General features: G+C 42.1%; 1 protein-coding gene across 1 annotated transcript in view; it reads right to left on the bottom strand.

Annotated features, from left to right (window-relative positions):
* The window catches only part of Vat1l (vesicle amine transport 1 like), a 164279-nt gene that overhangs the window by 120561 nt on the left and 16289 nt on the right, over window positions 1–27429 (bottom strand). Inside the window, exons 2-3 of the mRNA XM_006974063.4 lie at window positions 17356–17485; window positions 10300–10515 (exon numbers count right to left, since the gene is read on the bottom strand). Of these exons, the coding sequence (XP_006974125.1) occupies window positions 10300–10515; window positions 17356–17485 (346 nt within the window). The remainder of the gene's footprint in view (window positions 1–10299; window positions 10516–17355; window positions 17486–27429) is intronic.

Below are 27429 nucleotides of genomic sequence, written 5' to 3'. Positions count from 1 at the left end.
GGGCTTTGGAGTAATTGTTGCGTTGTTTTGATTCCGATTATATAAACGAGGAAACTGAGATGTTAAGCAGTTGCTCAAAGCATTGGGCTTTTGACCCAGACTGTCCGATTCCAGTACTCAGGTCAGGATCATTGACCTTGGGAAAGCCCAAGGAGAAGGAAGATGCAGACTGGGAGGTAGATGAACTAAACACATCCTGCAGAGGACTTGGAAGTAGTAGTGGGAATGGGAGATCCCAGGAATCTTTGTGGTTTAGATAGTAGCAGTTTCTATTCTTCCCCTTGCTTACATGAAGTCCACATGATGGTAGGGGCAGGGAATAAATGGGGTAGAGGAAGAAAGTAAAAATTCTTAGGGTTCCAGGTTGATGGAACAGTACCAGGTTCAGAATGTCTCTTGGAATAAACTTAACACCTGCCAGGAACTGGGGAGAAAAAAATCATGGGAGATTATGATGGAAGAGACAGGCCTGAAACTGGTGTGTATTATAGGGAGTCTGTCTATATACTCACCATCAACCCAAACATCAGCACATCATCCCACCTAGATTTGAGGGTAGGGCATTGTTGGGGCATTGTGCAGCTTCTCATAGAGAGCAGAATGCAGAGCTGAGTGGAAAGTTAGCCATCTTTCCCATGCACTTTATGGATGCCGAAAGATTTTCTGTCCCACTGAGGTAAAGACCTAAGAGAAGAAGCCAGATGGGAGCAGCAGGAGAATGCTGGCAATAGTGGCAGCACACACCAAGAAGTTATGGATGTTGAGCTTAACCTGAGAATAATTCCCATTATTCCCCACTCTGTTACAGCAGAGGCATATAGGAGCAGATTCATGGGCTGTGGAACCATTTTGGACTCAAGCAAAGAGCTGAAAGAACAAAGTGTGTGTGTGTGTGTGGAGGGGTGCTGGACACATGGCCCAGTTGTTAAAGTCCCTGTTGTGTAAACATGGCAACTTAAATTTGAATCCCCAGAATCCATTTAACAGCCAAGTATGGTAGTATACTTCTGTCATCCCAGCGTTCCTATGGTGAAACAGGAGGCAGAGGTAGGAAAATCCCCAGCAGCTTATGGTCCAGTTAGCCTGGTGTATGTAAAGATGAACAACCAAAGAATGCATGTCTCTAACAAGGTGGAGGGCAAAGCCTGACTTCCAAGGCTGTCCCTCTGACATCCACAAGCTTACCATGGCCCTCACATGCACATAGACACTCATGAACACACATGCACACACATCATCATACACACAGAGAGAGAAATTTTATAAAGAGGAGACTTTGTGAGCAGGAAACTGTTAAAGAACTTCAGCAATAACCTAGGTGAGTGGTATTGGGACCACAAAACAACAGAGAAGAAGGATGGGCTGCTAGTTAGCTTCAGCCACAACTTGACATAGCCCAGAGTTGTAAGAGAGAACCTCAGTAAAAGAATTGCTTCAATTAGTCTGGCCTTTAGACATCTCTGTAAGCCAGTATCTTGGTTGATGTCAGTGGTCCCAGCCCTAGGTAGGTGGTCCTGGGTTGTATAAGAAAGTTGGCTGAGCCTGAACCATGGACAGCAAGCTGGTAAGAAACCTCCGCCATGGTTTCTGTTTGAGTTCTTTTCCTGTTGAAGTTCTTGCCTTTCTTGAGCTTCTTCTCTTGCTTCTATCAACAATGGGCTGAAGCCTGTAAGATGAAAGGAACTTTTCCCTCCCCAAGTTCCTTTTGGTCATAATATTCATCGCAACAACAGAAACCAAGCTAAGACAGATGGAGAGGTTGGTAGACATAAGAAATATCCTGTTGTCTGAAATTCTTTCACTGAAGGCATATACCCCCCACTTCTCATGAAAGCCCAACCCACCCCATTTCTAATAAAGTTCTCTACCATCATGAATCAGCTCATCCCAAATGCACTTTTCACCAAGGTTGTTTGCTTCCACCAGTTCACTCATCATCCTTAGAGTGGAGTGCAAATAGCATTCCCATGAGGAAGTGGCTTTCTGATTCCATATCCTTCTCTATACCAAGTCTCTGTTATAAACACTTATGTTAGCATGTATCTCTTTCAAAACCCACAGCAGAGCTATTTATGTAGTTATTTGATTAATGTGTCCACTTTTGATTTATTGGACTTCTCATTAAAAGAAGGGAATCTGTCTTATCGCTTGTTCAATTTCTAGTTCATAATTCAATGTCCTGAACTAAACATATCTTCACAATCTATGTGCTGAACTTGTGAGTGAATAAATGAATGAGTCATGGGATCTGGAAGGGACATCATGTCAGAGAAGAACTAACCATAGTTCTTAGGTTGTAGGCTTGAGTAGTTGGGTCAATGTTAGTTCCTTTTATGAGCAATCATGGTTTTGCTTTCAACAAAATACTCTTCTAAGATGACATCTCCACAGAGAGAATTCTCTTTTCTCCCTGGCTGTTGTGACATGATCTCTGTTCTATCATGCCTTTCCCACACGATGAGTTGAAATTTTCAGAAAGATCAACTTTCCACCATTGAAAAAAGTTCTATGTCACAACTGACTCTTGCTGAGATGATATGTCTTCCTGTGATGGTTCATGCCAACTGTCAACTTGACAGAACCTAGAGTCACCTGGGAGAGAGGCCTCTAGGCATGACTATGGGGGATTATTTTGATTGCATGAGTTGAGATGGGAAGACCTGTTCACTGTGGGTGGCACCATTCCCTAGTTAGGGTCCTGGGTTGTATAACGAAGAAAGGGAACTGATGACAACATGAAGTCATCATTCTGTTTCCTGATTGAAGATGTGAGGGGACCAAGTGCTTCCAGCTTCTGCTGCATGACTTCTCCACTATGATGGATAGTACCCTTGAACTCTGAGTAAAAATACCTTTCTCCCTTAAGTTGTTTTTATCTGGATTTAAAAAAAAAATGGAGCAACAAGAAAAGAAGCAAAGGCATCACCCTACACACCTAAATTCTTCAACACACTGAGGCTTTTTTTCCATCAGGTTTCATGCTAAAGAATTGTGAATCCATCATTTAGAGAGGATCACCAGTTCCTGGGCATGTGGGAACCTGTAGTGAAGACTTAGGGTGCCCCAGTAGAGACTCCTCATTCCCTTACATGGTTGCTTCTTTTCAAGGTTTTGAATGATGCTGGGAGATACTGTGCTTGATATATTGTGCACCCCAATAAACTTATCTGGGGGTCAGAGAACAGAACAGCCACTATATTAAACATAGAGGCTAGGCCATGGTAGCACACACTTTTAATCCTCGCATTCCAGAGGCAGAAATCCATCTGGATCTCTGTGAGTTCAAGGCCACAGATCCCTCATCCATAAGGAATGGAGTGTAGTAATTGTGCTATAGCCAGTTAACTCTGAAAGTTAAACTGTGTTTTCTTTTCTAATAACCATGGAACGATCACTTTTCTCACCCTGCTTCTTTCTCTGTCTTCTCAGTGTCTCATCTAGGAGCCCATGCATAAAACCTCACTCACTTCCAGGGAAGAGTTGCAGATGCTTCAGCTATTCTTTCTGACTTGCAACTAAAGCTAGGATTGATGGAGACCTAGCTATATTCTGTTTTCTCTAAAGTACCCTTTTGCTTGGGGAAAATGAGAGGCTGATGTGACAGGGCTGGAGAAATAAAAAGAATTTGAAAATTCATTTACTTTAGCCAAGAATCCATTAGCTGAAATTGTCTGTCTTTCTCCCAACTCTTTATCTTGGAACAGTTTTAGTTTTACAAAAAGGGATAAAGACTTTCTATTTAAACATTGCCTTGCTGTCCTTAATGGCAATGCTTTCCACTCCAGGGTACATTCACCTCAAGTAGGGAATTAGCATCATATTAACTAGACTGCAGAGATTTTTTTGAAATTCACCAGTTTTCCCATTAGGCTACATTCTCTATTCCAGAAGCTGACCTAGGGTACCATATTGCACTTCCATGTTTTCCTAGTTTAGTTTCCTATTGCTTTGATAAAACACTGACCAAAAGCAACTTAGCTTACATTTCCCCCACCATAACCCATCATTTAGGAAAGTCAGGGAAGAAACTCCAGCAGGAACTTGGAGTCAGGAACTGAAGCAGAGGCAATGCTATTTACTGGCTTCTTTAGCTTGCTTTCCTATATCACCCAGGACCACCTTCCCAGGTGTGATACTGCCCACAATGGGCCAGGCCCTCCCACATCAATCATTAATTAAGAAAATTCCCCCTGAGGCTTGCCCATGAGCTAATCTGTTAAAGACAATTCTTCAATTGAGATCCCCTCTTCCCAGATATGTCTAATGCCAACACATATATCCTGTCTTCTTTGTCTTGTCTGATATGTGACAGGTTCTTAGAAGTTCTTTGCTTTTTTATTTTCATTACCTTGGCAGTTATGAGGAGTTTGGTTCGATATTTTGAAGGATTAGCTTTGATCTGAGCTTGTACAATGCTTTGTGATTAAACTTTCATAGGTTTGGGTGGAGGTGAGGTGTCAATCCCATGGCATAATTGGAAAGTATAATATATGAACTAGAGTAAACCCTTGTTTGCATCAAATATTTGCCAGAAGTTATAAGTCATTCAGCCCTTGCTTTGGGTCTAAGATTGTTCCTGGTACTATGAATATAGAGGTCAACCTCTCTGTCTCTGTCTTCTCCCTCATTCCTTCCCAGTCTCTATTCCTTCACCTCACCTTTTTCCTCTTTCTCTCCTTCTCTCTCTCTCTCTCTCTCTCTCTCTCTCTCTCTCTCTCTCTCTCTCTCTCTCTCTCTCTCTCTTCCTTTCCCCCCTTTCTCTAGAAAATCAATAAACTTTATGTCAGGAATGACAACCCCATTTTTCTCACATTTCATATGATGCCATGAGATAGACATGGTTGTTTCCATGTTAAAGATTTTAAGTTGTTCACAATCACCTAGCTACTGGAGGACAGAGCTGAGTGTTGAATTCAGGGTTTTTTGTTTGTTTGTTTGTTTGTTTGTTTTACCACACAACCATCCATGTTTCCTACTAGATAACTATGAAACATTGTTCAGATGAACCCACATATAAAGGAAGAGCTATAAGGATGCTTCTGTGACTGCTGTTTTCCTTCTCAGAGGAGGTGACATTTGAATTAGGCAAGACAATCATTCTGGAAAGAAGAAACAGGATTCAAGAAAGCACAGAAGTTTAGAGTGTTTGGTGTGCTCTAAGAAGAGTGAGCAGGTCAGCGTGGCTGGAGGAGGGTAGGGGAGTGAGTTATTGATCTAGTACCAACTTCCTGGAGTCCTTTACTGAGGATGTCTGTAAGGTCAACCCTTCTCATCTTCTTGTCTCTCTGTTGCTGGGGTACAGATGGTGGAGCAACAAGAGAATGAAGTACAGGGTCAAGAATCTTGGAGCTCACTATGTCTCTGACATTCTTACTGCTCTTACCTCCCTATGCATCAGCTCCTATATCTGTCAAAGGGGATGACACTCAGTGCCAAGGGGATCACTGTTTCAACATGAGGAAAATATCAAAGTAGAGAGCATCGAATGTCACAAGTCCATGTAAATGGCTTCCCAGTAACAGTCATGCCACTAATTCTAGAACTGGAGCATACACGAGTCATGATGCTGAAATTCGGAAGGCTCATCATGGGATTGCAACAAAGTCCATATAGTTCCTGACATGAGTCCCACACCATCGCTTGTTTTGTTACTTTCATTTTAAGGGCTCATGAACCAATTTTCCACCAGTTTCTCAAGATTTGATTAGGGGGCATTATCATCTCAGGCCATCTGGTCATGCTATAGTCAGAGGAAATTATGTATCCAAGGCTTTGATGGAGCAGTGGATACATTTGAGTCACTCCCACGACCACACATCCTGCTCTGGTCTGAATTATTTCTCAGTGCCCTATTATAGTTGGATAAAATCACAGCTAAGGTTGGTATTCTTTGAGAGCTATCTGCAAAATTTCCACCCCGACCTTTACTGCGAAGCTAACAGAAATCTTGGTGCTATTAAGACTGTATATTTTTACAGAAACCCAATTTAGACAGTTTTATCCTAATGAGATTTAATCTTTACCAATCACATTAAAATTAAGCTAGAATATGCATGCCTGGGCCACAGTCTCACAGGTTTTGAAATGTCTATACTTACTCCTGAAAATTCACTACATGGTGTGTGTGTGTGTGTGTGTGTGTGTGTGTGTGTGTGTGTGTGTGTGTGTACAAGTGTACATGTGTTTGCATGCATGTGGAGGCCAGAGGTCATTCCTCAGGAACTGTCTCCCTTGTTTTTTGACATACGGTCTCTCACTGGCTTGGAACTTGCCAAGCAGTGAGTGTAGACTGGCTCCCCAAAATGTGCCCGTCTCTGTCTCATTAGATTTAGTTTTTTGTATGGGTTCTGGAGATCCAGCTCAGGCCCTCATGCTTGCATAACAAGCACTTTCCTGACTGAGCCATTTCCCCAGTCCCGAGTAAGTGAAAAAATGAAAATGAATGGCCAACGTTCTCCTAATATTCTGGTTTGCCGAGTGACAATAGAACAGGTTTAAAATCACCCAGAGAAGGGGACAAATTTTAACTCTTTTATTGCTTCCTGTGTTTTTGTTAAGCCACACTGGGATCTCTACCATGAGAGAGGGTCCAGGAAAAATGGCCTCTGTGACAAATGGCTACAAACTTGAGAGCTCACAAAATGTCTTTTTTTTTTTTTTTTTTTTTTTTTTTTTTTTTTTTTTTTTAAATATTTTGCCTCTGGAAATCTCATATCCAAAATGGATTTCACTCAGCTGAAACCAAAATGTTAGCAGAGTTCTTTCCTTCTGTGGGCTCTAGATGCAATGTCTCTCTCGGCATCTAGACACTGCGTCTAGATGCCGTCTTTGGCTCATAGCCCCAGTCTGTCAGCAAAGCCACATGGAAACATCTTTAAACCTCCCTGACTCTTCTGCTCACCTCTTCTAGCTTCAAAAGTTCTTGTGGTTACTTTGAGACTAGCCACAGTCTGAGAGAATTTCTCCATCTCAAGACCCTTAGCATAATCAAATTTGTGAAATTCCCTTTGCTCTAAAAGGGACATACTCAAAGGGGCCAGGGACTCGGGTGTCTTCAGAAGCCATTGTCCTGCCTACTGCAACAGTTGTACACAGTGGTGGGGAGCATCTCCATTCCTCTCCAAGAGTGTCACAGATAATGTAGGTGAAATTTCCCTCAGGGGGTCCCTGACCACATGTACAGTCATCAGTCAGTCATGGAAGGAATTTGGTTCTAACTCGGAGGATTCATTCATCTCCATAATGGGGGATGGAGGCAGTCACCACCTTCCCCAGGCCACTCTTCATTTCTGCAAGACTATCAGCCCTGCTCAGCTCAGATGACTGTCCGTATGTGTAAGTATGTGGTTGGTTTACACTGTTTCCTTTAATAGTGGCCTTGAATTGTATCATTGAACCTATCAATTTTGTCTGGAAGAAATTCTCTCCAAGGAGGCCCTCCCGCTGGCGAGACAGGTGGCTGAACCACACGTTTAAATCTGTCCAAAGAGGAAGCCAGGCCACATCCTCTTGGTGCTGGGGAATGTTGACTTTCACTAAATTTTATTTTACCTCTCTACTATTTGACACCCTTGGGAGCACAGCATAGGAGACTTCGTGGAAATATTCCACTTCCTGAAGCAGCTCTAGTGAGGATTTTCATGGCTTTCTCACATGTGTTCCTTACAAGAAGCTACAGAAGACGAGCCCTCTACTCTCCAAACCAGTATTTTTCTCTCTAAGGGGGTTGTTTCCATTAAATGAACACAGCTTGCTTACACAAGTGATCATTTCCCCCTATGTTCGTCAGCTATTAAGAAGCCAAGGGAGAAAACTGTTGTCCATCTCAAACAAAGCTTTAAAACATCCCAGCCTGTGTAATGCCCATTAACTTATTTTCCTCCTCTTATTGGCTCTTTTCTCTAACTCCTTCACCTTTTTCTAATTTCAGTTATTGTTGGTACTATCTGCAAGCTCAGAATAAGGGAGAGTAAAAATTATGGTGAGTTCCCAAGAATTTATTTTCCTGTATGAGAAAGATACTCTTACTATCTTGCTATTTGTTCTCAGCACAAGAAGAAAGAGAAAAATAATCAGTGATGACATATGCAAATTAACTGTTCTAGTTTGCTTTCCAGTACTATGATAAAACATTCTGGCCCAAAGCAACCCTATATGAAGCAGTTCCTTTGGATTACACTTCCAGGTAGCAGTTCATCCCTGAGGGAAGTTGGTGCAGGAAGTCAAGACAGGACCCTGGAGAGAGGAACTGAAGCAGAGGCCACAGAGGAATGCTGCTTACTGTCTTGCTTAGTCTGTGAGCCTGGGTGTCTCAGCAGTACCACTCTGATGCTGAAGGCCTTAAGGATTAAGCTACTCATCTTCAGCTTGCATTGGAAGCCTGAAGAAACTGGTTCTGCTACCACTGAGAAAGTGCTGTAGCAATAGGATAGATGGGCTTGCCAGCAAGAGTGGAGGCAAGCAGGTAAGAAACAAGGCTTCTGTCTTCCGTGTCTTTTTTATCTGGGTTGCCTTGGAAGATGCCTCCCACATTTAGGGTGGCCTACCTGAATAAAACAATTGGATCAAGAAAGTCCCGGTAATGCCCAGAGGCTTGCATTTTAGTTGATTCCAGAGCCGATCAAGTTGGCAAGTAAGTATAATGAACCATCACACTGACCCTTGGCAGGATGGAAGCCAGTATCTCCATAAGAACAGGTGCTTCTGCTGGCAATCTGAAAGCATCCCCACACTTTGTATGCGGAACACACTAAGAACATAAATGCCAGCATTCTAAATGGCTGGCTTGCTGTTAGCAGATTGCCAGAACAGAAAGTATTCTCTTTCCTAAGGGGCATTTAGTTTTTATTATATCTTTACTCATGGTCAGAAGACATCAGCAAATTTGTGAATGAGATTGAAGATCTCTTCTTCAGGCATTCTGTAACTTTCACACCCTTGTTTTTTGGATGTGAACTGGCTTTGTTAAAAAAGGAAATGCAGAAATGACGTTCATGGGCTGGGAAAATGACCTGTAAGGTGCATGAGGACCCGTGTTCCATTTTCAGCATCCATGTTAATAAGAGAGGTGTGGTGGTGCCTATTGTCCCAGTGCAGGGGAGCTAGGGACAGGAGGACCCCTGGGGCTTGCTGGCCAGCCAGTCTAGGTAAATTGGGAGCTTCAGGTTCCGTGACAGGCTTTATTTCAAAGAATTAGATGGAGAACAACTGCAGAAGACATCTGATGACCCAGTATCAACCTCTGGCACACACACACACACACACACACACACACACACACACACACACACACACACACACAATTTGTTTTATACTTCAGAAATTTCTGGTAATTATAAAAAGTCAAGTTTTTCTTTTAAATCAATATTAACAAAACCTCCAATGTAAACATCTGAGCCAGATTAAACCATAAGAACTCATCTCCAAAGCCAGCAAACAGAATCACAACTCAGATACCTTTGAATTCTGTTAGATTGTGCCTTCTCTTCTGAGTCTATGTCTGCACAGTATCTAGAGCACGACATGTGCTTAATGAATCTGTGTTGAGTTAGTGAGTGATACCACCTAAACCTCAGTAGACCATGTCAAGCCTGGTAATTGTCCATGTGAAGGGCATACAGTGTGTACTGGACATAAGCACCAAGACATATTGAAACCATGGAAGAAAATCCCACTGTACATGAACAATAGAGAAGAAATTTTGATTTTCTTCATTTTTCCCACTTGGCAAAGATATGTCTGAAAGATTTCACACAGAATAGTCCCACGTATGATCACTCTCCTGGGTGTGCTAAGGTTCATGTGCAGTTCTCAGTCTGACAAGTCAATCTCTGTCCACAATTTTCCCAGTTAAGAAAATACACCAGAGCACAAGTGGATTAGAATGTTACTGTAAGAATCATGTCAAACACTGCAACTAATTGAAAAGGACATCACCCACTCTCTTGGCATTTTACATGGCATCAGTAAGATGTGACATGTGCCAGTATCTCATAATAATCAACACAGCACTTGATTATGATGCCAAGACTAAGTGTCTCTGCACAAAAACCACACCTGAGACTACTGTGTCCTCCCATAACCCTCTGAGAACATCTTAAGCCCCAGAGACACCATCTACGATGTTCAACAAAACCTCACTGCAACAATCGATAAAGGTTTTTGCTGTTCATGTGAGTACCATTGCTATTGTGGATTATTCCTACCAATGACAACTCACATAAGAAACACACTGTCAATTTCAACTCCATTTGTACCATCACGACCCTGAAGAAACAGAATCACCAACAGCGAACTTACCACCCCGCCGCCGGCTGAGTGCACAAGCACAGACATCCCTTCCCGGAGGTTGGCAATCTCAAAGAGCATTGTGTATGCTGTGACGAAGTTCATGGGGAAGGCAGCGGCCTCAGAGAAACTCATGTCATCTGGGATCTTGTAGACAAACTCCACTGGGGTGCAGACCACCTCAGCCCAGGCATTGTAGTTGACAAATGCCATGACACGGTCCCCAATCTGGGAATAAAGAAGTACAAAGTTAAAGGAAACTGGTTCATGATGGGGTTCTAAGAAGGGCCCGGCTCATAGGGAGCTGTCCGTGGTACCCAACATGGACAGTGTTTCTATTACGTAACAGACATGGGATGTTTCTCCTAATTCATACACTGTGACCTCCATAAAAATCCTTCCGATTTTCAGATTTCTTCTTTGATGAAGCAAGCACATTTCTATGTATTTGCAGTAAAATCTCAAGTAAATTGCTCTAGATCATATGATTATTTAATGAGCCATTGAGAACTTTGGATTTCCTAACCACCCATCTCTCCTACTCTTTTTTTTTTTTAAAAAAAAGATTTATTTATTTATTTTGTACACAGAAGAGAGCACCAGATCTCATTACAGATGGTTATGAGCCACCATGTGGGTGCTGAGAATTGAACTCAGGACCTCTGGAAGAGCAGTCAGTGCTTTTAACCTCTGAGCCATCTCTCCAGTCCCTATCTCCCCTACTCTTTTTTTTTCCTTTTTTTTTTCCTTTTTTTTGGTTTTTTTGAGACAGGGTTTCTCTGTGTAGCTTTGTGCCTTTCCTGGAACTCACTCTGTAGCCCAGGCTGGCCTCAAACTCACATAGATCCACCTGGCTCTGCCTCCCGAGTGCTGGGATTAAAGGCGTGCGCCACCACTGCCCGGGTCCCCTACTCTTTATTGTCTCCTCTCCACAGTCATGACTTTGGGGAAACTCATTCTGTCACTACAATAATTCTCCTATTCCTCCTCCTCCACCTCCTCCCTTATTTCTCTTCCTCCTCCTTCTTAAACTGTCTCATGTTTTCTGGGATGGCCTAACACTTATTATGTAGCTGAAGATGACCTTGAACTTGTGATCCTCCTGTCTCCACCTTCTGAGACCTGGGGTTTTAGGTATGCACCAGCATGTCTGGCTTTATACAGTGCTGAGGACTTGAACCCAGGACCTCACGCATGCTAGATAAGCATTCTACTAATTGAGCTACATCCTTGTTTTCTGTCACTAGAATTCTGAAGACTGTTTAGGTGGTAGTGGAGGCTTGAACAGTATCAGTCCACCTGATAAGGTTAGGATGAGGCACATACTTCCTCTCTCATTCCCAAATTGCCATTCACCTGAACCTCATGGCCTTCCTTTAAAGCTTCTTTTAACCCTCATAGCCAAGCATCCTTGGACTTACAGTTTGGCTGGGAATGGATTTCTCTTCATAAGAGGTTGTTGTACTTGCACATTTGATTATTACAGAAAAACCCATTTACTGGACAAAAACAATTTTAGACTGAACTCTAACCTACATATTACATCAGTTATTTAGTCTCCATGGCAGCTTTCTGGGGTAGTAGCTCCACTCTGCTCATGTTGAAACTGAAGGTGCATTATGTCTCTGACCTGAGGTCACACAGGCAAAGAGCTGTCTGTTTCCATATGTCTTTTCAGAATATTACAATGCTCTCCTGCGGTGATGGTTTATGTAAGCCCCTTCTCAGTCTTGAATTCCAAGCACAGGTGATATAATGGTAAATGAGTTACAGTTCATACTCTTAAATTGTTCATATTCTCTGAAAAACTGCAGGTGGCAAATACTTTGAGTGACAGGGCTTAGGAGGCAACTCCACCTGGAAGAAATATTTTAGTAGAGAATAAACTTTTAAGCTAATGGAATGAGCATGGTGATGTTTCAGACACTGGTCCAAAAGAGTGAAGATTATGTTTTTCATGTGTGGAAGAGTTGATATGGTCCAAGAGATTCCACAGTAGTCTGTTTCCTAGGACCAGACAGTTCCATGTATTTGGGGATAAGGTTGTTACAACCTCAGTGTGTGGATGTCACAGCATCTATAAAAACTTTCCTGTCTATCCTGGAACCTATCAGATCTGGGTTAAGAGGAGCTCAATTAGATGACACAGGTGAGGACCACATCTATAGTGTTCTAAGAGAATCTGCACATCTCTGTCCCGGTGTCAGGGCATCCCTGATGGAGTTGAAAGAGCTCAATTCAGGAGAGATATCTGAGTCATGGAACCCTGGTATGCCTTGCCAGCGATAGGAACAATGCAAACCTGGTCTGCTTGGTCTGAGAGAGCAGTTAATCACCATGCTGATCTAGTGGCTGGGCACAGAGGAGTATCTGCTACTTAATCTTTCCTTTTTGCTGGAGATTTAAATGGCTTAGACAAGGTTCCCCTGTCCCTGAGTCCTCTCTGGTCTAGACAGTGAGCAGTCTTTGCTCAGGCTTACCTGTGGCTCTGGTTTAAACTTGCTTTCTTTTTTCTCCTCTCTCAAGTCTGTAAGTAATCCTGGACTCACTGAATACTGATTAGAAGTAGTCCTCCACTTTACGAACATATTTCAGATTTCAAGTTTAAACAAATACATTTTATAATTTTTGGAGAGATTTCTGAAATTAGAATCTGATGGAAATTAAAGTTTCCTCCCCATGAAACAAAACCTAGCATTGCCAAAGATGCATATTCATGTCTACCTCCCTATTTCAAGACATTTTTGATCCTTCACAACCAATATATTAAACTCTTCCAGGGGCCACGGAGTCCACATTCTATTAGCCCTCTCCTTGAGTGACACACCACGGACTGTCCAAGCTATCTTCTGACTCAGTTGTCATTTAACTACTCTATTTTAGTGATGAGGGAATCAGATAAACCAGGGTAGCTGAAATTCTGCTAAAACGTCCCTGAGCACTGAGGACAAGACTAGGAGTCCAGCTCACTCTCATTTATTTTTTTTCTCATGCCTAGATAGACTCCCTGCCAGTTTAGTTCATTGTATTTGTGTCTAACCAGATCCCAGGATTACTGATCCTCGTGGACGTGAAACTTGGTAGATGAGAGATCCACGAAAACACACAGGCATGAACTGAACAAAAGCAATGTGGCTTTGAGTGAAATAGGAGAGTGGCACTGGATGGGATGAGTGCTATACAATGTTTACTGGATGGGTAGCACATGGAGGCATCTCTCTAAAAACCTCACATAGTTTGACTCATGTAAGCTTTAGCCGAGAAGGCACAGCTAGACACTGCATTCTTATCAATAGTTGATCTGGCCAAACACTATGAAAAATGGGGAAAAAAGAGCCATCTTTTTGAAATGACAAGTTTTTTAAATGCTTTTTAAATAGCATATCATTATTAGGAAATATCAGAAGAAGCACTAATGTTAGTATGACTCACCAAGTGCTAGGTAAATTAAAACATTCGGGAATTTGAAATATTAGTTCCTTATATTACAGTCTTCAAATGTAATAACAAATTTGCTATGGTCAATGCCAACTCCCAAGAACTAATGGCTTTCCTAGAGAAACGGTTCAATTTTTATGTATTTTTATTATAATTAATTCTTCCATTGTATTTTCCTTGTGGCTTAGTGTTTGCTTCCTATCCTTACTCAACAACAGCAACAACCTCCTTTAAGATGGGTTCTGTCATAGCCCTTGTGTACAGATGAATGACCATAAATATTTATCTTCATTTAAAGGAACCCAAAGAAACATGGAATCACTGTCAAAGGTCACACAGTTGGAGAGTGGCAGCGTCGTGGTTGGCGTCCAGGTACTTCAACTCCCGCTACAAATAAGTAACCCACTGTACTTGAGGTAAGTGTTATGAAGAAAACATACCATGTAAAAGTGCACAAAAGGGGACTCTGTGATGGCATCCTGAACTCCTTAAGTCACTTTCCTCCTCTCTGAAATAGATACCATGTTTACGATGCAATGTGGATCCAGTGTACTTAGCACAGTGCATGGAAACCAAGGAAAGAGTAACACATGCACCTGTTTTACAAAGAATAAACTGGTTCCGAAACTCGGGGATTCACAGATCAATGATCCACTGGAGCACAGACCTGCTCCACTGCATGAAGCAGAAGGAGTAGCTGCCGAATGAAGATCTGAGAGAGAAAAGAAAGGCTGTCCCACTGGCAGTGACTCTGCTAAGTGTTGTCATCAAGGCAAGCATTTGGACCAGATGATGTAGAGAGCCCAGCACTGGCCTCTTCCTCACAGAACTGTGAAAACTGAGACACCAACTCAGTACCCCAGAGTAGCTAATGGCCTCTAGTATCCACAGGGAGTGAAATGAATTGTTTCAATGTGCTTCACAGTTGGAAGGACCACTCTCAGGTCTCACTACACTTCAGCCTATCATGTATTCATTTATTTCATTCTCAAAATAGCAAATGTGACCAGGCGATGGGATCAGCACACAGATAAATACTTGGATACATGTGAAATATGTATCTATATTTATCCAATTAGTTGATTCTAGTAAGAAAAATAAATCAGCTCCGAGGCCATGAGTCCAAAACTTTTTTTTTTTAACTGATGGCCTCTGGACACAACTTTTCTTTTTTCTTTTTTCTTGTTGGTTTTTCGAGACAGGGTTTCTCTGTGTAGCTTTGTGCCTTTCCTGGAACTCACTTTGTAGACCAGGCTGGCCTCGAACTCACAGAGATCCACCTGTCTCTGCCTCCTGAGTGCTGGGATTAAAGGCGTGCACCGCCACCCCCTGGCTAGGACACAACTTTTCAGTCTCTTGCTATTAATAAAAACCAAGAGTGCCATGGAGCATGTTGCTGCATAGAATTCCATCTCCAACATGATGAGGATTAAGAATCTTAGGTCAAAACCACACAGAGGATATTGGTGTTGGCTTTCTCTCATACAACACCCTGTACAGAGACATAGAGAGGACTTTTTAAAAAATATGTGCAGCTGAAAATCACTGGCAGGAGAGAGGGGTTGACATGAAGGCTTGATATTGCTGTCAAGCTATGGCTAACTAAAAGAAGGTAAGTCATAGTTAGAGGACAAATGCATTTAATTGAGTATGGTAAGTTATTCCTCTAAACCAAGTCCAATGACATTTCTGATATTTACTGATATCTAGTCAATGCTCAGGGTTAGCAGAATGAGCAGAGTGAGATTTTTCTTTGGGGCCATGTGGAGGTGTGAAGAACAAACAGATCTATATACATGCAGCACATTCGGAAAGAGAGATGTGTGCCTCAGTGACAATGTCTACTAGGGTCAGAGAATGTGAAGTTGTATTTAAAGGTCCAAAGCTCATCTTTTCTTCCTTTCTGTGTTTTTCTTCTCCTATGTTATTTGGAAATCTTTGACAGAAGCATCGCTAAATGGGATGAGGTTTCCCGGCATTCATCAATGTGAATTTAGAACATTTCATATTTTCAGGTAGAGTGACTCCAGCTGGCATGAGGATGAGCTGCAGGCTGAAGGTCAAGTTGGAGAGAAGGCTGGTGCTGATTTTACAGGACTCATCTTCACTCCTCATGCCTTGCATGCATTTTGGTAGTGTTGGGGGTGAGGGTGGGAATATGGGTAAAGGCCATGAGGTTCTAGGAAGTGTAAAATGACTTGGTGACTTAAATCTGGGGTCTGCTTCTACTTCCTACCTTCTAGACTACCAGAGAATTCTCTTCTCTCTCTCTCTCTCTCTCTCTCTCTCTCTGTCTCTCTCTCTGTCTCTCTCTCTGTGTCTCTCTCTCTGTGTCTCTCTCTCTGTCTCTCTCTCTGTGTCTCTCTCTGTCTCTGTGTCTCTCTCTGTCTCTGTCTCTGTCTCTCTCTGTCTCTCTCTCTCTCTGTCTCTCTCTGTCTCTCTCTCTCTCTCTCTCTCTCTCTCTCTCTCTCTCTCTCTCTCTCTCTCTCTCTCTGTGTGTGTGTCCATTGTGGTTAGAGAAAAGATGACTGCTCTGCAAAGCTGGTTATGGTGTGTTCTCAATCGTCAGTCTCCCTGCCTTTCTGCTGAGATTCCCAGTTGTGAGTGAGAACTTTTGAATTCGATTTGTAGTGAGTTTTTAGATGTCAAACTCCTAATTTTATACAGCTGATATTGCTGCAGTGTTTCATTAGATTGTGTGTGTGTGTGTGTGTGTGTGTGTGTGTGTGTGTGTGTGTGTGTGTACCACAGCACTTATGTGGAAGTCAGTGACAACTTGTAGCTCTCTCCTTCAGTCTTGTGTGTTGTAGGGATTGAACTAAAATCACCAGGCTTGGTGGCAAGCACCTTTATCCACTGCCATCTTGCCAGCCATGGTGCTTCAGGCTTTATAGACTAAATTGTGTTTAGTTTGTATTAGAACAGCAGGAAGACTCATGCATGCATTTTTTCAAAATAAAATGTTTGATTATGGAGAATTTCACATGTATATGAAAGCAGAATAATGAAATAAACCACTTACATGTTGCCTTCTTCCCAAAGCCATTAATTAATATCTCACCAATTACATCTTATTGTCAGGGTGAGGTTACTTGAGTTAAAGCACTTTTTTAGATTTGAAATCCTGCTTTGTCCATTTCTAAAATATTTCAGCATTTATAAATGATAACTTAAAAAGCACCCACTAGGGAAATACTTTAAAGAACCTTATTATAAAATAATTAACTCCCCTTACTTTTGCATTTTGTAGTTGATTACTAGGCCTGAGATGGTGGAAAATGGTAGCTGTAGATGGACCAAGGGACTATGTGCTTAGTTACTACAAAATCAAAAAGTCTTAATAGCTATTTTAAGTAAGTATAAAAAAGGAATTTAACAAGACTTGTCCAGCCCACTTCCCCAAACTATTGCCAGGAGCAACAAAGATAGTATATGAAAAAAAAAATCCTAAAACATAAGCAGTCATGAGATTTTTGGAAAGTCCTATCATTACAAACATGGTTAATATTATCAAACTCAAAATGACAAAACAAAACATGGCTGCTATTATTTCAATATATTTTCCCATAGTCTTAGTGCCTCACATATTCTAGATGATCCCTGCTGTGTAAGTTAGACTTCAAACTTTACCTCGTATCCCTTCACGCTGTCCCCTAGAGCTTCAACAATCCCAGAACACTCAAATCCTGGCACCAAGGGCGTCTTAGGAGGGTTGTCAATATTCCCTTGTCGCACCATCAGGTCGAGGAAGTTCAAGCCACTGTGGAAAGCAAGCATAAAGAAAGATTCAAAATGAGATCCCCTCACACCACCACTCTGGTGTTCCCTTCCCTTCCCCTGCCTTCCACCTTCTCCCTCCTTCTTTGTAAAAAACATCCCCTTCTTGCCAAAGTGTCCCTAATAGTAATGCCACTTAGCTAGATATCAGCAATAAAGCAAAATTCAATTATCTCCATGCGGATAAGTAATGCTTTCCTGGCAGTGAAGACAGTTGCAGTTCACACTCTAATTCAGCCCCTTTTGTCCTCCCTCAGAGTCTGCTCACTCTTATTCTGAAAACACATATTGACTAGATTGATCATTAGACATTCTAGCACTTAATCCAAGGGGGGAAAGTATACTAGGGAGTGGTTATGAACGGACATATGGAAAGCAGCCAGACACAATGGCTACCAGTCGATCTGTGAGACAGAAAGAGAAAGGAGACCTAATTTAAAAGGGCTCGAGACAACCAACTGTCTCTCTTCCATCATCCCATGCTGTGGGATGTTCTGTATGGCAAATGTGTTGCTCTGATTGGTCAATAAATAAAACACTGATTGGCCAGTGGCTAGGCAGGAAATATAGGCGGGACTAACAGAGAGAAAAGAAAGAACAGGAAGGCAGAGGGAGTCACTGCCAGCCGCCGCCAGGACAAGCAGCATATGAAGATGCCGGTAAGCCACGAGCCATGTGGCAAGGTATAGATTTATGGACATGGATTAATTTAAGCTATAAGAACAGTTAGCAAGAAGCCTGCCACGGCCATACAGTTTGTAAGCAATATAAGCCTCTGTGTTTACTTGGTCGGGTCTGAGTGGCTGTGGCACTGGCGGGTGACAAAGATTTGTGCTGACTGTGGGCAAGGTAGGAAAACTCTAGCTACAATCCTACACATGTATACCAGCACTGTGTATGAGCAGCACCCACAACAGTGAATGGGAGCCATCCAGAGACTGCATCACTTCCTATGGGAGGAAGGTGGCTCAGAGAAGGGGCATCAAAAGATGGCCCCAGGGGTATGAGGACACAGAATCTAAGTCATATCTGGATGGGAGAAGTGTCTCAGTTAGGGTTTCTATTGCTGTCATGACATATCATGATCAAAAAGCAAGTTGGAAGCAAAGCGTTTATTTGGCCTGCACTTCAGCACTGCTGTTCATCACTGAAGGGAGTCAGAACAGGAACTCAAACAGAGCAGGATCCTGAAGGCAGGATCTGGTGCAGAGGCCATGGAGGGGTGCTGCTTACTGACTTGCTTCCCCTGGCTTCCTTAGTTTATCTTCTTATAGAACCCAGAACCAGCAGCCCAGGGATGGCACCACTCACCATGGGCTGGGCCCTCCCCCACTGATCACTAAGTGAGAATATGCCTTGTAGCTGGATCTCAAGGAGGCATTTCCTCAGCTGAGGCTCCTTCTTCTGATGACTCTATAGCTTGTGTCAAGTTGACACGAAACCACCGAGTAAAAGAAGTTACTGAGTATTTTCTGTTAACTTGTTACTTTTAAAATGAGACAGTTATGAAACTTATGTCTAAGTCATAGTCACAGGAAATCATATGCTCACTTTCAACAATGCCATCAGTGTCCCCAATGGCTTTGTATACATTGGCTTAAGTCTAGAGTTGCATTTTTTTAATTTGCTAACCATATGGAGGAACATAACTCATTGAAAATGCATCTTTTTGCCAGGCGGTGGTGGCGCACACCTTTAATCCCAGCATTTGGGAGGCAGAGCCAGGCGGATCTCTGTGAGTTTGAGGCCAGCCTTGGCTACCAAGTGAGTCCCAGGAAAGGCGCAAAGCTACACAGAGAAACCCTGTCTCAAAAAACCAAAAAAAAAAAAAAAAAAAAAAAAAAAAAGGAAAAAAAAAGAAAATGCATCTTTTATCAAGAGATGCAGTTCTTACAAGCTTCTCATTTTCATCAGCTACCATCTAAAAAACAAAAACCAAACATATTTACCCAACCCAAGGTCCATTAGTATCTGGCCAAACAAGACAGCTGGAACTATTTTGAACACAGAGAGGCCTCTTTGAAGCTCCGAAAGCATGTAATTCTACCAATGTCCTCTGCTCTCACTCATTAGTCTCATTCAGACAGGGCAGAGGAAGTCAAAAAGGATGATTTCCTTGAAGGGTGAGTTAAAAGTTGACACTTTCTTGAGGTCCTCCTGATCATGAATGAGGTGAGGTTCCCATCTTGCCTCAGATGATGCATCTCTTGTAAGGGGCCCTTTGGAAGGCAACTGTGTGCCTCATGACATTTATTTGTTTCTATAGGACCTAGCATGCAATGGTCCCACAGTCACACCATAAAGCAGGTGCTAAAATAACATCTGGTAAACAAAGGAATATTCATGGATATGCAAAAGTTTGCATTTCAGGTTTACAGTGCACCTTTTTCAAACACCAGAATAATGGAAACACTTTGGAAGTGGATGTTCAGATTTCCAAGGGTCCTACTTTGATGTTTAGTAAACATTTCTGTCACTTCTTAACCAAAAATGTCCTTCAACAATAAGTCCTGTTTCTTTTATTTATTCAGAGGTTTTTTTAAAATTCATTTTACATACCAATCATAGAACCCCCTCTTCCCACTCCTCCAGCCTCCCCCTCCCAACCCACCCCCCATTCCCTCTACAACAAGGTAAGGCCTCCTATGGGGAGTCAGCAGAGCCTGGTACATTCAGTAGATGCAGGTCCAAGCCCCTTCCCCTGCATCAAGGCTGTGCAAGGTGTCCCCATAAGTAGTGGGCTCCAAAAAGCCTGCTCATGTACCAGGGATGGATCCTGATCCTACTGCCAGGAGGCCCCTTAAGCAGATCAAGATACACAACTGTCTCGATTACACTGAGGGCCTATTCCAGTCCCATGGAGGCTCCGCAAATATTGGTCTAAATTTCATGAGTTTCCACTAGTTTGGTTTAGTTGTCTCTGTAGGTTTCCCCATCATGATCTTGATGCCCCTTGCTCATAGAATCCCTCTTCTCTCTCTTTGACTGGACTCCTGGAGCTCGGCCTGGTGTTTGGCTGTGGATCTTTGTTTCTTAAGGGTCTGGGGAATGGAGTTCAAAACTCATCTCGAACACTTCTAACTATATGACTTTGAATAAATAACTTGGCTTCTCTGCCCCGAGTTTCCCCATCTGAAGGCAAGGGTTAGGCAGCACTCACAGACTTATGAAAATTAATGAAGCCCGAAACATGTCACCAGCTTCAAAGAAAGCATTTAAAGAAACATCAAGCTTATAGTACACATCTTTAATTAAGAAGGCAAGAAGTATGTTAACATTTTAGGAAGGCTTTAAAATAAAGAGGAGGTATGTTAAAAACCATTCCAAAGTTTACATGGAACAGCATCAACTATGTACAAACTTTGCTTCTGTGAAAAGGTCCATTGTCCAAAGTCACTGTAGAACAATAAAAAGAATTTCTGTGTCTTGAATCAAGCACTTCATCTCACCCACGCGTGGTTCAGCTCACTGTTTCCCTTTGTGTGATAACTTATGGTTTTCTAAGACCCAGATAGTGAAATGCCAGAAAATAACCACTCAGCCATTTTGCAAACACAGCCACCCCTGGAGAAGGCTTCATGCTAGACTCCCATTACACAGCTTATGAGGGCTGTCTTCAGACACCTTCGGCATGAGGTAGGCCTGGTGACTGTGAGCTGAGATCCAAGCTCCTGCACTCAGTGAGAAGAATTAAGATTGATTGCAGCCACAGTAAGATACTCAGTGATTCTATCAGGTCATGGGCAATACCACCGTTCCTGGGAAATAAGCACTCAGTGTCTATTTCAGTATAGAAAACATGACCTATTATCAGTGGATTACATTAATCTGTTGTATCATCCACATCCTCTTGAAAAGGATACAGCTTCAATTTGTTATGGGTTTGATTTGTGGTAGGGACTGTACTGAGTATTCTTGTTTTATTATTTTAAACTCAATGATACTCCCTTGAGTAATGAACTGTGGTACCCATTTCTAAATGAGGAAACCACAGATACACAGATTAAGTCAGTATTATCTTTGAAAAACATGAAAGGACTTGACTTCAACCATAATAGAAACTTGAGCCCTTATAGAATATAGTACACTATGTGTGCATGTGGCACATGTATATATATATATATATATATATATATATATATATATATATATATGTGTGTGTGTGTGTGTGTGTGTGTGTGTGTGTGTGTGTGTGTGTTTGTGTGTTTGTGTATGCACATGTGTGCATGTATGTATGCATGCCTACATGGAGGGCAGAGGACATAGGGTGGTCACCTCTATCACATTCCAGTTTATGTCCTTGAGACAGAGTCTCTCACTGAATTTGAAACTATGCTGGCAGCCAGCAAGCCCCAGTGACCCTCCTATCTCCACCTCCCTCAGTACTGAAGTCACAGGCATGTAGGATGCCACAGCTAGCGTTTTACATGGATTTGAACTCAAGTTCTCAAACTTGTGGAACAAGTGTTCTTATCTTCTGAGCCATCTCCCCAGCCTCCAGAATATGCTACCTCTTCATGGAAACTTCTCCACCCATGATGCTGACTGAAGTGGCATAGCCCAGGGCAATGTCTATAACTCCTCACCCCTTCCCACTTGTCGGCAGCTGAGTGGGCCAAAAAGGAGTCAAGCACTGTAAGAGTGGCCATTCATAATTCAAGCAGGAACTGCTCTTTTCTAAGAAAAATATATTATTCTTAATTATGTGTATATGTTTGTGTTGCAAGTGAATACAGATGAAGTAGGCACCTGAGGAGACTAGAGGCATGGGAGCCCCATGAACTTGGAGTTACAGGCAGCTGTGAGACACTTGATGTGGATTCTAGGAACTGAACTTGGGTCCTGCACAAGAGCAATAAACAGTCTTAACCACTGAGCCATCTTCTTGCACGTGTATGATGCCTGTGGAAGCCAGAAACCTGTGCTTAATTCCCCGGGAACTGTAGTTACAGAGTTTGTGAGCTACCATGTGTGTGCTGGGAATCTAACCTGCATCCTCGAGAAGAGCAGCCCATGCTCTTAGCCAATGAGGCATCTCTCCAGCTCCAGGAACCATTTTCAATAGGAGCAAATAAATTATCCCAACAAATGGTTGTTCCCCAGAAATCAGTAAGTGGAAATACTCTGAAGAGAACAATCTGGTGCCTCCTCATGCCTCCTTCTCTCTGAATTCCTTTGTTTATCACACATCTTTCTACTGGAATCTCTTTACTTGAATTCCCTGTGTGGTTTTGTAAAACCCAAACCTACAAAGTAAACAAGTTCCATCATCAGCCACCCATTGAAACATTATTTTTTCAGACAAAGCAATGATATTAGAAATATGAAAACAAAAGCCACAGAGTGAAGCTGTTGACCTCAGTTTCATGGTATCTACCGCTTTTATTTTTCCACGGCTACAAAAGCAAAACAAAGCAGGAGCCCACCAAGCCATGAAGCTTCACAACTATAGTCTCCAGTGCTCTCTGAGACAGCCTGATTTTTACCTGGACACTCATGTTGGGGAGATGTTGAGGACTGCGTACAATCACCCAAGTGCACATGGGGGCTGTGGGGGAGAGAGGGAGAGAGACTCTCTCAGTGCCCCTTCTACTGAAGTTTTTTTTTTTTTCTTAAGGGAAGAATGATTTATTTTGGCTCTCAGTTTGAGGGTATAGGCCATCATGACCAGGAAGGCATGTCAGAGTTTGTGGCTCCCTGAGCATGTGACAAAGACTCCTCATGTCTCTTATTTACATTTTATATTATAACTTTCAAGCATTTGAAATAATTGCAAAATGGTGTTTGAAAGGACTTGATAATGTTTTACTACAATCCTAATTTCTTAAAAACTGCTATAATTTTAATATATATGTGTATGTATATATATATGTGTGTGTGTGTGTGTGTGTGTGTGTGTGTGTGTGAGAGAGAGAGAGAGAGAGAGAGAGAGAGAGAATGAGAGAGAGAGACTGTTTTTCCTCTCATACTAAGTCATTTGTCAGGAGTTAGGTACAAAGGGTTATTATTGAGAAAAGAATCCTGAAGGGTGAGGGCAACAGCATGAAGAAGGTATCCTGAAAAAACATCATAAGAAGGGGGTTCCAATGTTGTGATAAGAAATATGGAGGCATTTGGGACATTCCTTTTAAATAATATTGTCTAACACTTATCTAGAGTAGCAGAGTTTTCATCAAGTCTCTTTAAAATTAATAACAGGTCCAGAAAAACCAAACATGCCAATATCATTTTCCCATCAAAGAGATGTACACATTAGGAACGGCAGGAAAACACTGAACTGCCAAAGGCAGTGCGTATAGTATGCGCCAGAGCTGAGACTGAACAAAGGTTCCTTTCTTATTTTATAGCCCACGACACCATGAAAGGCAAATAAACCAAATGCACAAAAGTCAACAATCTTAGACTCAAGGGCAAGAAGGCTAAGAGAAAATGGTGAAAGGATGGATGTAAGCATATAGAATCTAGAACCTTCACTTCATTCCATTGTCTGTGGACCATTGCCGAGTCTCTAAAGCCTTCATCAGCTCTCACACTCCTCTCCTGATGGTCCTTTCTTCTGTGGTTTCTACTTAAAATGATATTAGAATTAAATCTCAGGGAGAGGAGAAGAGACACTAGTGGTCATGATAGAGATATGGACTCTTGATAGAAGCTAGCCTTCTTTGGCCTCTATCATTCCTTTCCTTATTTAGTGAGGCATGTCATCCTAGGAAGCCTCAGGAGAGGTAGTGAGAGACGTTACACTGTCTCCATCATGTGGTCTGCACCAACAAACACTGCTCCCATAATGAAGATGCTACCTGTGAAGACTAAGGTAGGGACCACTTTAATCTCCCTGCACAGAAGGAAACTGAGGCCATGAGAGAATCCAGTACCCCATTCAAGCCTACATCATAGGACCTGAATAAGCATGCACATTCTTTTTTATGATTTCTGAGCTTGAGATTTGGACCACTAAACCAGCATCTTGTCATTTATAAACCACAGTAGACTGTTGCGCACTCTTATCTGTTGTCATTTGGGATATGCTAACACTATGAGAGAATTCTAGGGCTTCAGCCAGCCCATTCTTTTGTCAGATAGTCAGTACTTCAACCCTGACCATGGGGGTCCAAACAATGTTCGAGTATTAAGCAAAGACCACCAGGTAAAAACCCTCTTTGAGCCTACCTTTACAGGGACACAGATCACAAAAGCTCCACCCTATATTCTGATCATATGCTCATCAGAAATCTCAAAGCTTACCCTGCCACGGGTCCAGCTAAGAGGCAGATAAGTAAAGAAATCACCTTCAGAAACCCAGTGTGCATACGCATATAGAGGCCTGCCTGAGGTTGATATTGTATACTTTTCTTGTTCGTTTTCCAGTTAGTCTACTGAGACAGGGTCTCTCATGGAACCTGGAGCTCAGCTAGCTAGTCTAGCTAGCTAAACTTCCAGAGAGACATCTTGTCTTTGCTTCCACATATGCTGGCATTATGGGAGGGCTGCCACAGCCACCTGGGTAGATGCTGGGGATCCAAACTCATGTCCCCCTTCTTGTACTGCAAGTGCTCTACCCACTGAGCCGTTTCCCTAGCTTGTCTTAAAGCTCCACTTCATCTTAATAACTGAACCTTAGAAATTTCTACTTAAAATCTTATACTCTTTTTCAGTTATTTACAAATTTACTTCTTGAGTGTGAGGGTGCAAGTGTATGTCATGGTGTGTGTGCATATGTGTGAACAAGTGCCTGTGTACACCTGTGGTCAGAAATCAGTAGTCAACCTTGGTACACAGTTCCTCAGGGGTTGTCCATCTTATTCTTTGAGACAGCATTTCTTACTTGTACTGAGTCTCACCATTCAGCTAGGCTGGCTCATTAGCAATTGTCAGGAATCTGCCTGCCTCTATCACCCCAAAGATGAAATTACAAGTGCATGCTACCATGCCTGGTTTCTTATACACGGACTAGAGATCAAACTTAGGACCCTTATGATTGTGTGGCAAATGCTTTATCGACTGTTTGATATATCCCAGCTCTGGTTTGAAAATTATATTCTGTATTAGAATTCCAATGAAGGCTTGTTAGAGTAGATTGTTGGTCCCTACTTCTGACTCAGTAGGCCAAGCTTCCAGGTTGTGCTGCCAGGCTGTGGACCATGCTCAGAGAACCACCAATACATCTTCATGAGCTAATTCAAGTCCTTCTTGGAACGAGATAGGGTAAGAATTACTAGGTGGTCATTATGTAGATATGAAAATGAAAAGTGCTGTCATCATCTCCCAGGGCAGTTGAGGTTTCTGACCTTGGTCCAGAAGATCATATTTAGCCATGTTAAATATAATCTTATTAGATTAGCTTAATTTGTCTAATTTGTCTGTTTCTTTCTTGGATCCCAATTCTTTGATCCAAAACCTTGGCCTGCCTTCATGAATTTCTGTTCTCTGAACATGTTGTCACCAAGCCCATTGCTATCTATGTCCAAATGGCTGATAAAATATTAGATAGGTTGTCACATCCCTGTTAATGGCATTTATAAAAAGCCAATGGAAGATGTCATGCTGGAAATATAGAAATATCTTCTAGACACCTTGAGCTCCTGTGCCTTGAGTGGAAAGCATGAGATCTCCTTGCTTGTGGCTGGTAGCAGTAAGTCCTCTCTCCCACTGTAGTATTGTTGAATACATCAAATCCAGTATATTTTGGATCCATGTCAAGATCCTTTTTCAGGTCTTACCTCCATGTAAGTATGAAAATCCTGGCCCAGCTCAGAATGTCTCTAGCCCAAGTATTATGGATTGAATTTGAAATGTGCCCCCACAGGACCATGTTTTGAGTGTTTGGCTTCCAGCTAATGTTGCCAACTGGAAGGCTGTGGAACATCTAGGATATAAAGCAGGTAAATAGGGATAGGCCCTCATTATCTGTGTTCCTTGGTTTGTCACGATGTGAACAGCTTGTCTCATGTTCACTGAAACATGAACCGAACTGTCCTGCCATGGCTTCATTGGCATGTTGAATTGAAAAACTCTAAAAATGCAAGTCAAAAGAATTTCTTCTTGTCAGAGACCATGGTCATGGTGATAGGAAAGTAACAAATATGCCATACAATCCTTCTCACTGCCAGAAGGGTTGCAAAGCACTACTGTAATAAGTAGTGTCAGTTCTTCCCATGAAGAGGAATGTCCAAGAAAGGTTGCATTCTTTCTAACTGACTTCTCTGAAGATGGAACCCAAGGAGAAAATCAATTGATTTATGGCCAGTGATTATTATAGATAACATTTATCAGGCACTTACTGCATCTAAGGCTAAGTGGTTTATACATATGGTATCATTTACTTTCTATAACGCCCATAAATAATGCCAAGATATAATGATATTATCCCAGTTTTACAAAGAACAAAATGAGGGCCTGTTGAAGTTCACAATGCCAAGATGTGAGTGATATGAATCCAGAATCTCCATACTTACTTTCTTTGGAAGCTACCACCCAGCATTTCCAGTTACAAAGATTAGACCTCTGTATTTAGCATGTGGAGCACCTGATGTTTACCAAGCAGTATGCTTGCTCTTGGAAGCTTAGAGTAAACACATTCAAAATCCTCTTAGGAACAAATTCCTAAAAGCTCACTCAGTACGATGAGGACTTTTATGCTGCACAGAAGCAGAGTACTTGTATGGCCACCAGAGATGTGCCCAAATAGAATCTAGCTAGAAAGCCACAACACTGACACCCCAAAGCTTTTATCAAAGAAGTGTTCCAGAGACCCTCTGCCATCACCAAAGATATATTTATCTCCTTCACTTGAATTTTCTCCCTTCTCCATGACCACGTGGTTTGACTTCCTTGGGGGTTAGGCCAAGGTGTTGGTGTGGATCTAATGTTGATAGTGCTTGTGCTACAGAATGCCTCTCACACAACAAGTGCTCCATAAGTGTGAAC

Source organism: Peromyscus maniculatus, chromosome 5 (assembly GCF_049852395.1).
Source record: "Peromyscus maniculatus bairdii isolate BWxNUB_F1_BW_parent chromosome 5, HU_Pman_BW_mat_3.1, whole genome shotgun sequence".
In the NCBI taxonomy this organism is placed as follows: Eukaryota; Metazoa; Chordata; class Mammalia; order Rodentia; family Cricetidae; genus Peromyscus; species Peromyscus maniculatus.
This window is presented reverse-complemented; position numbering and strand designations above follow the sequence as displayed.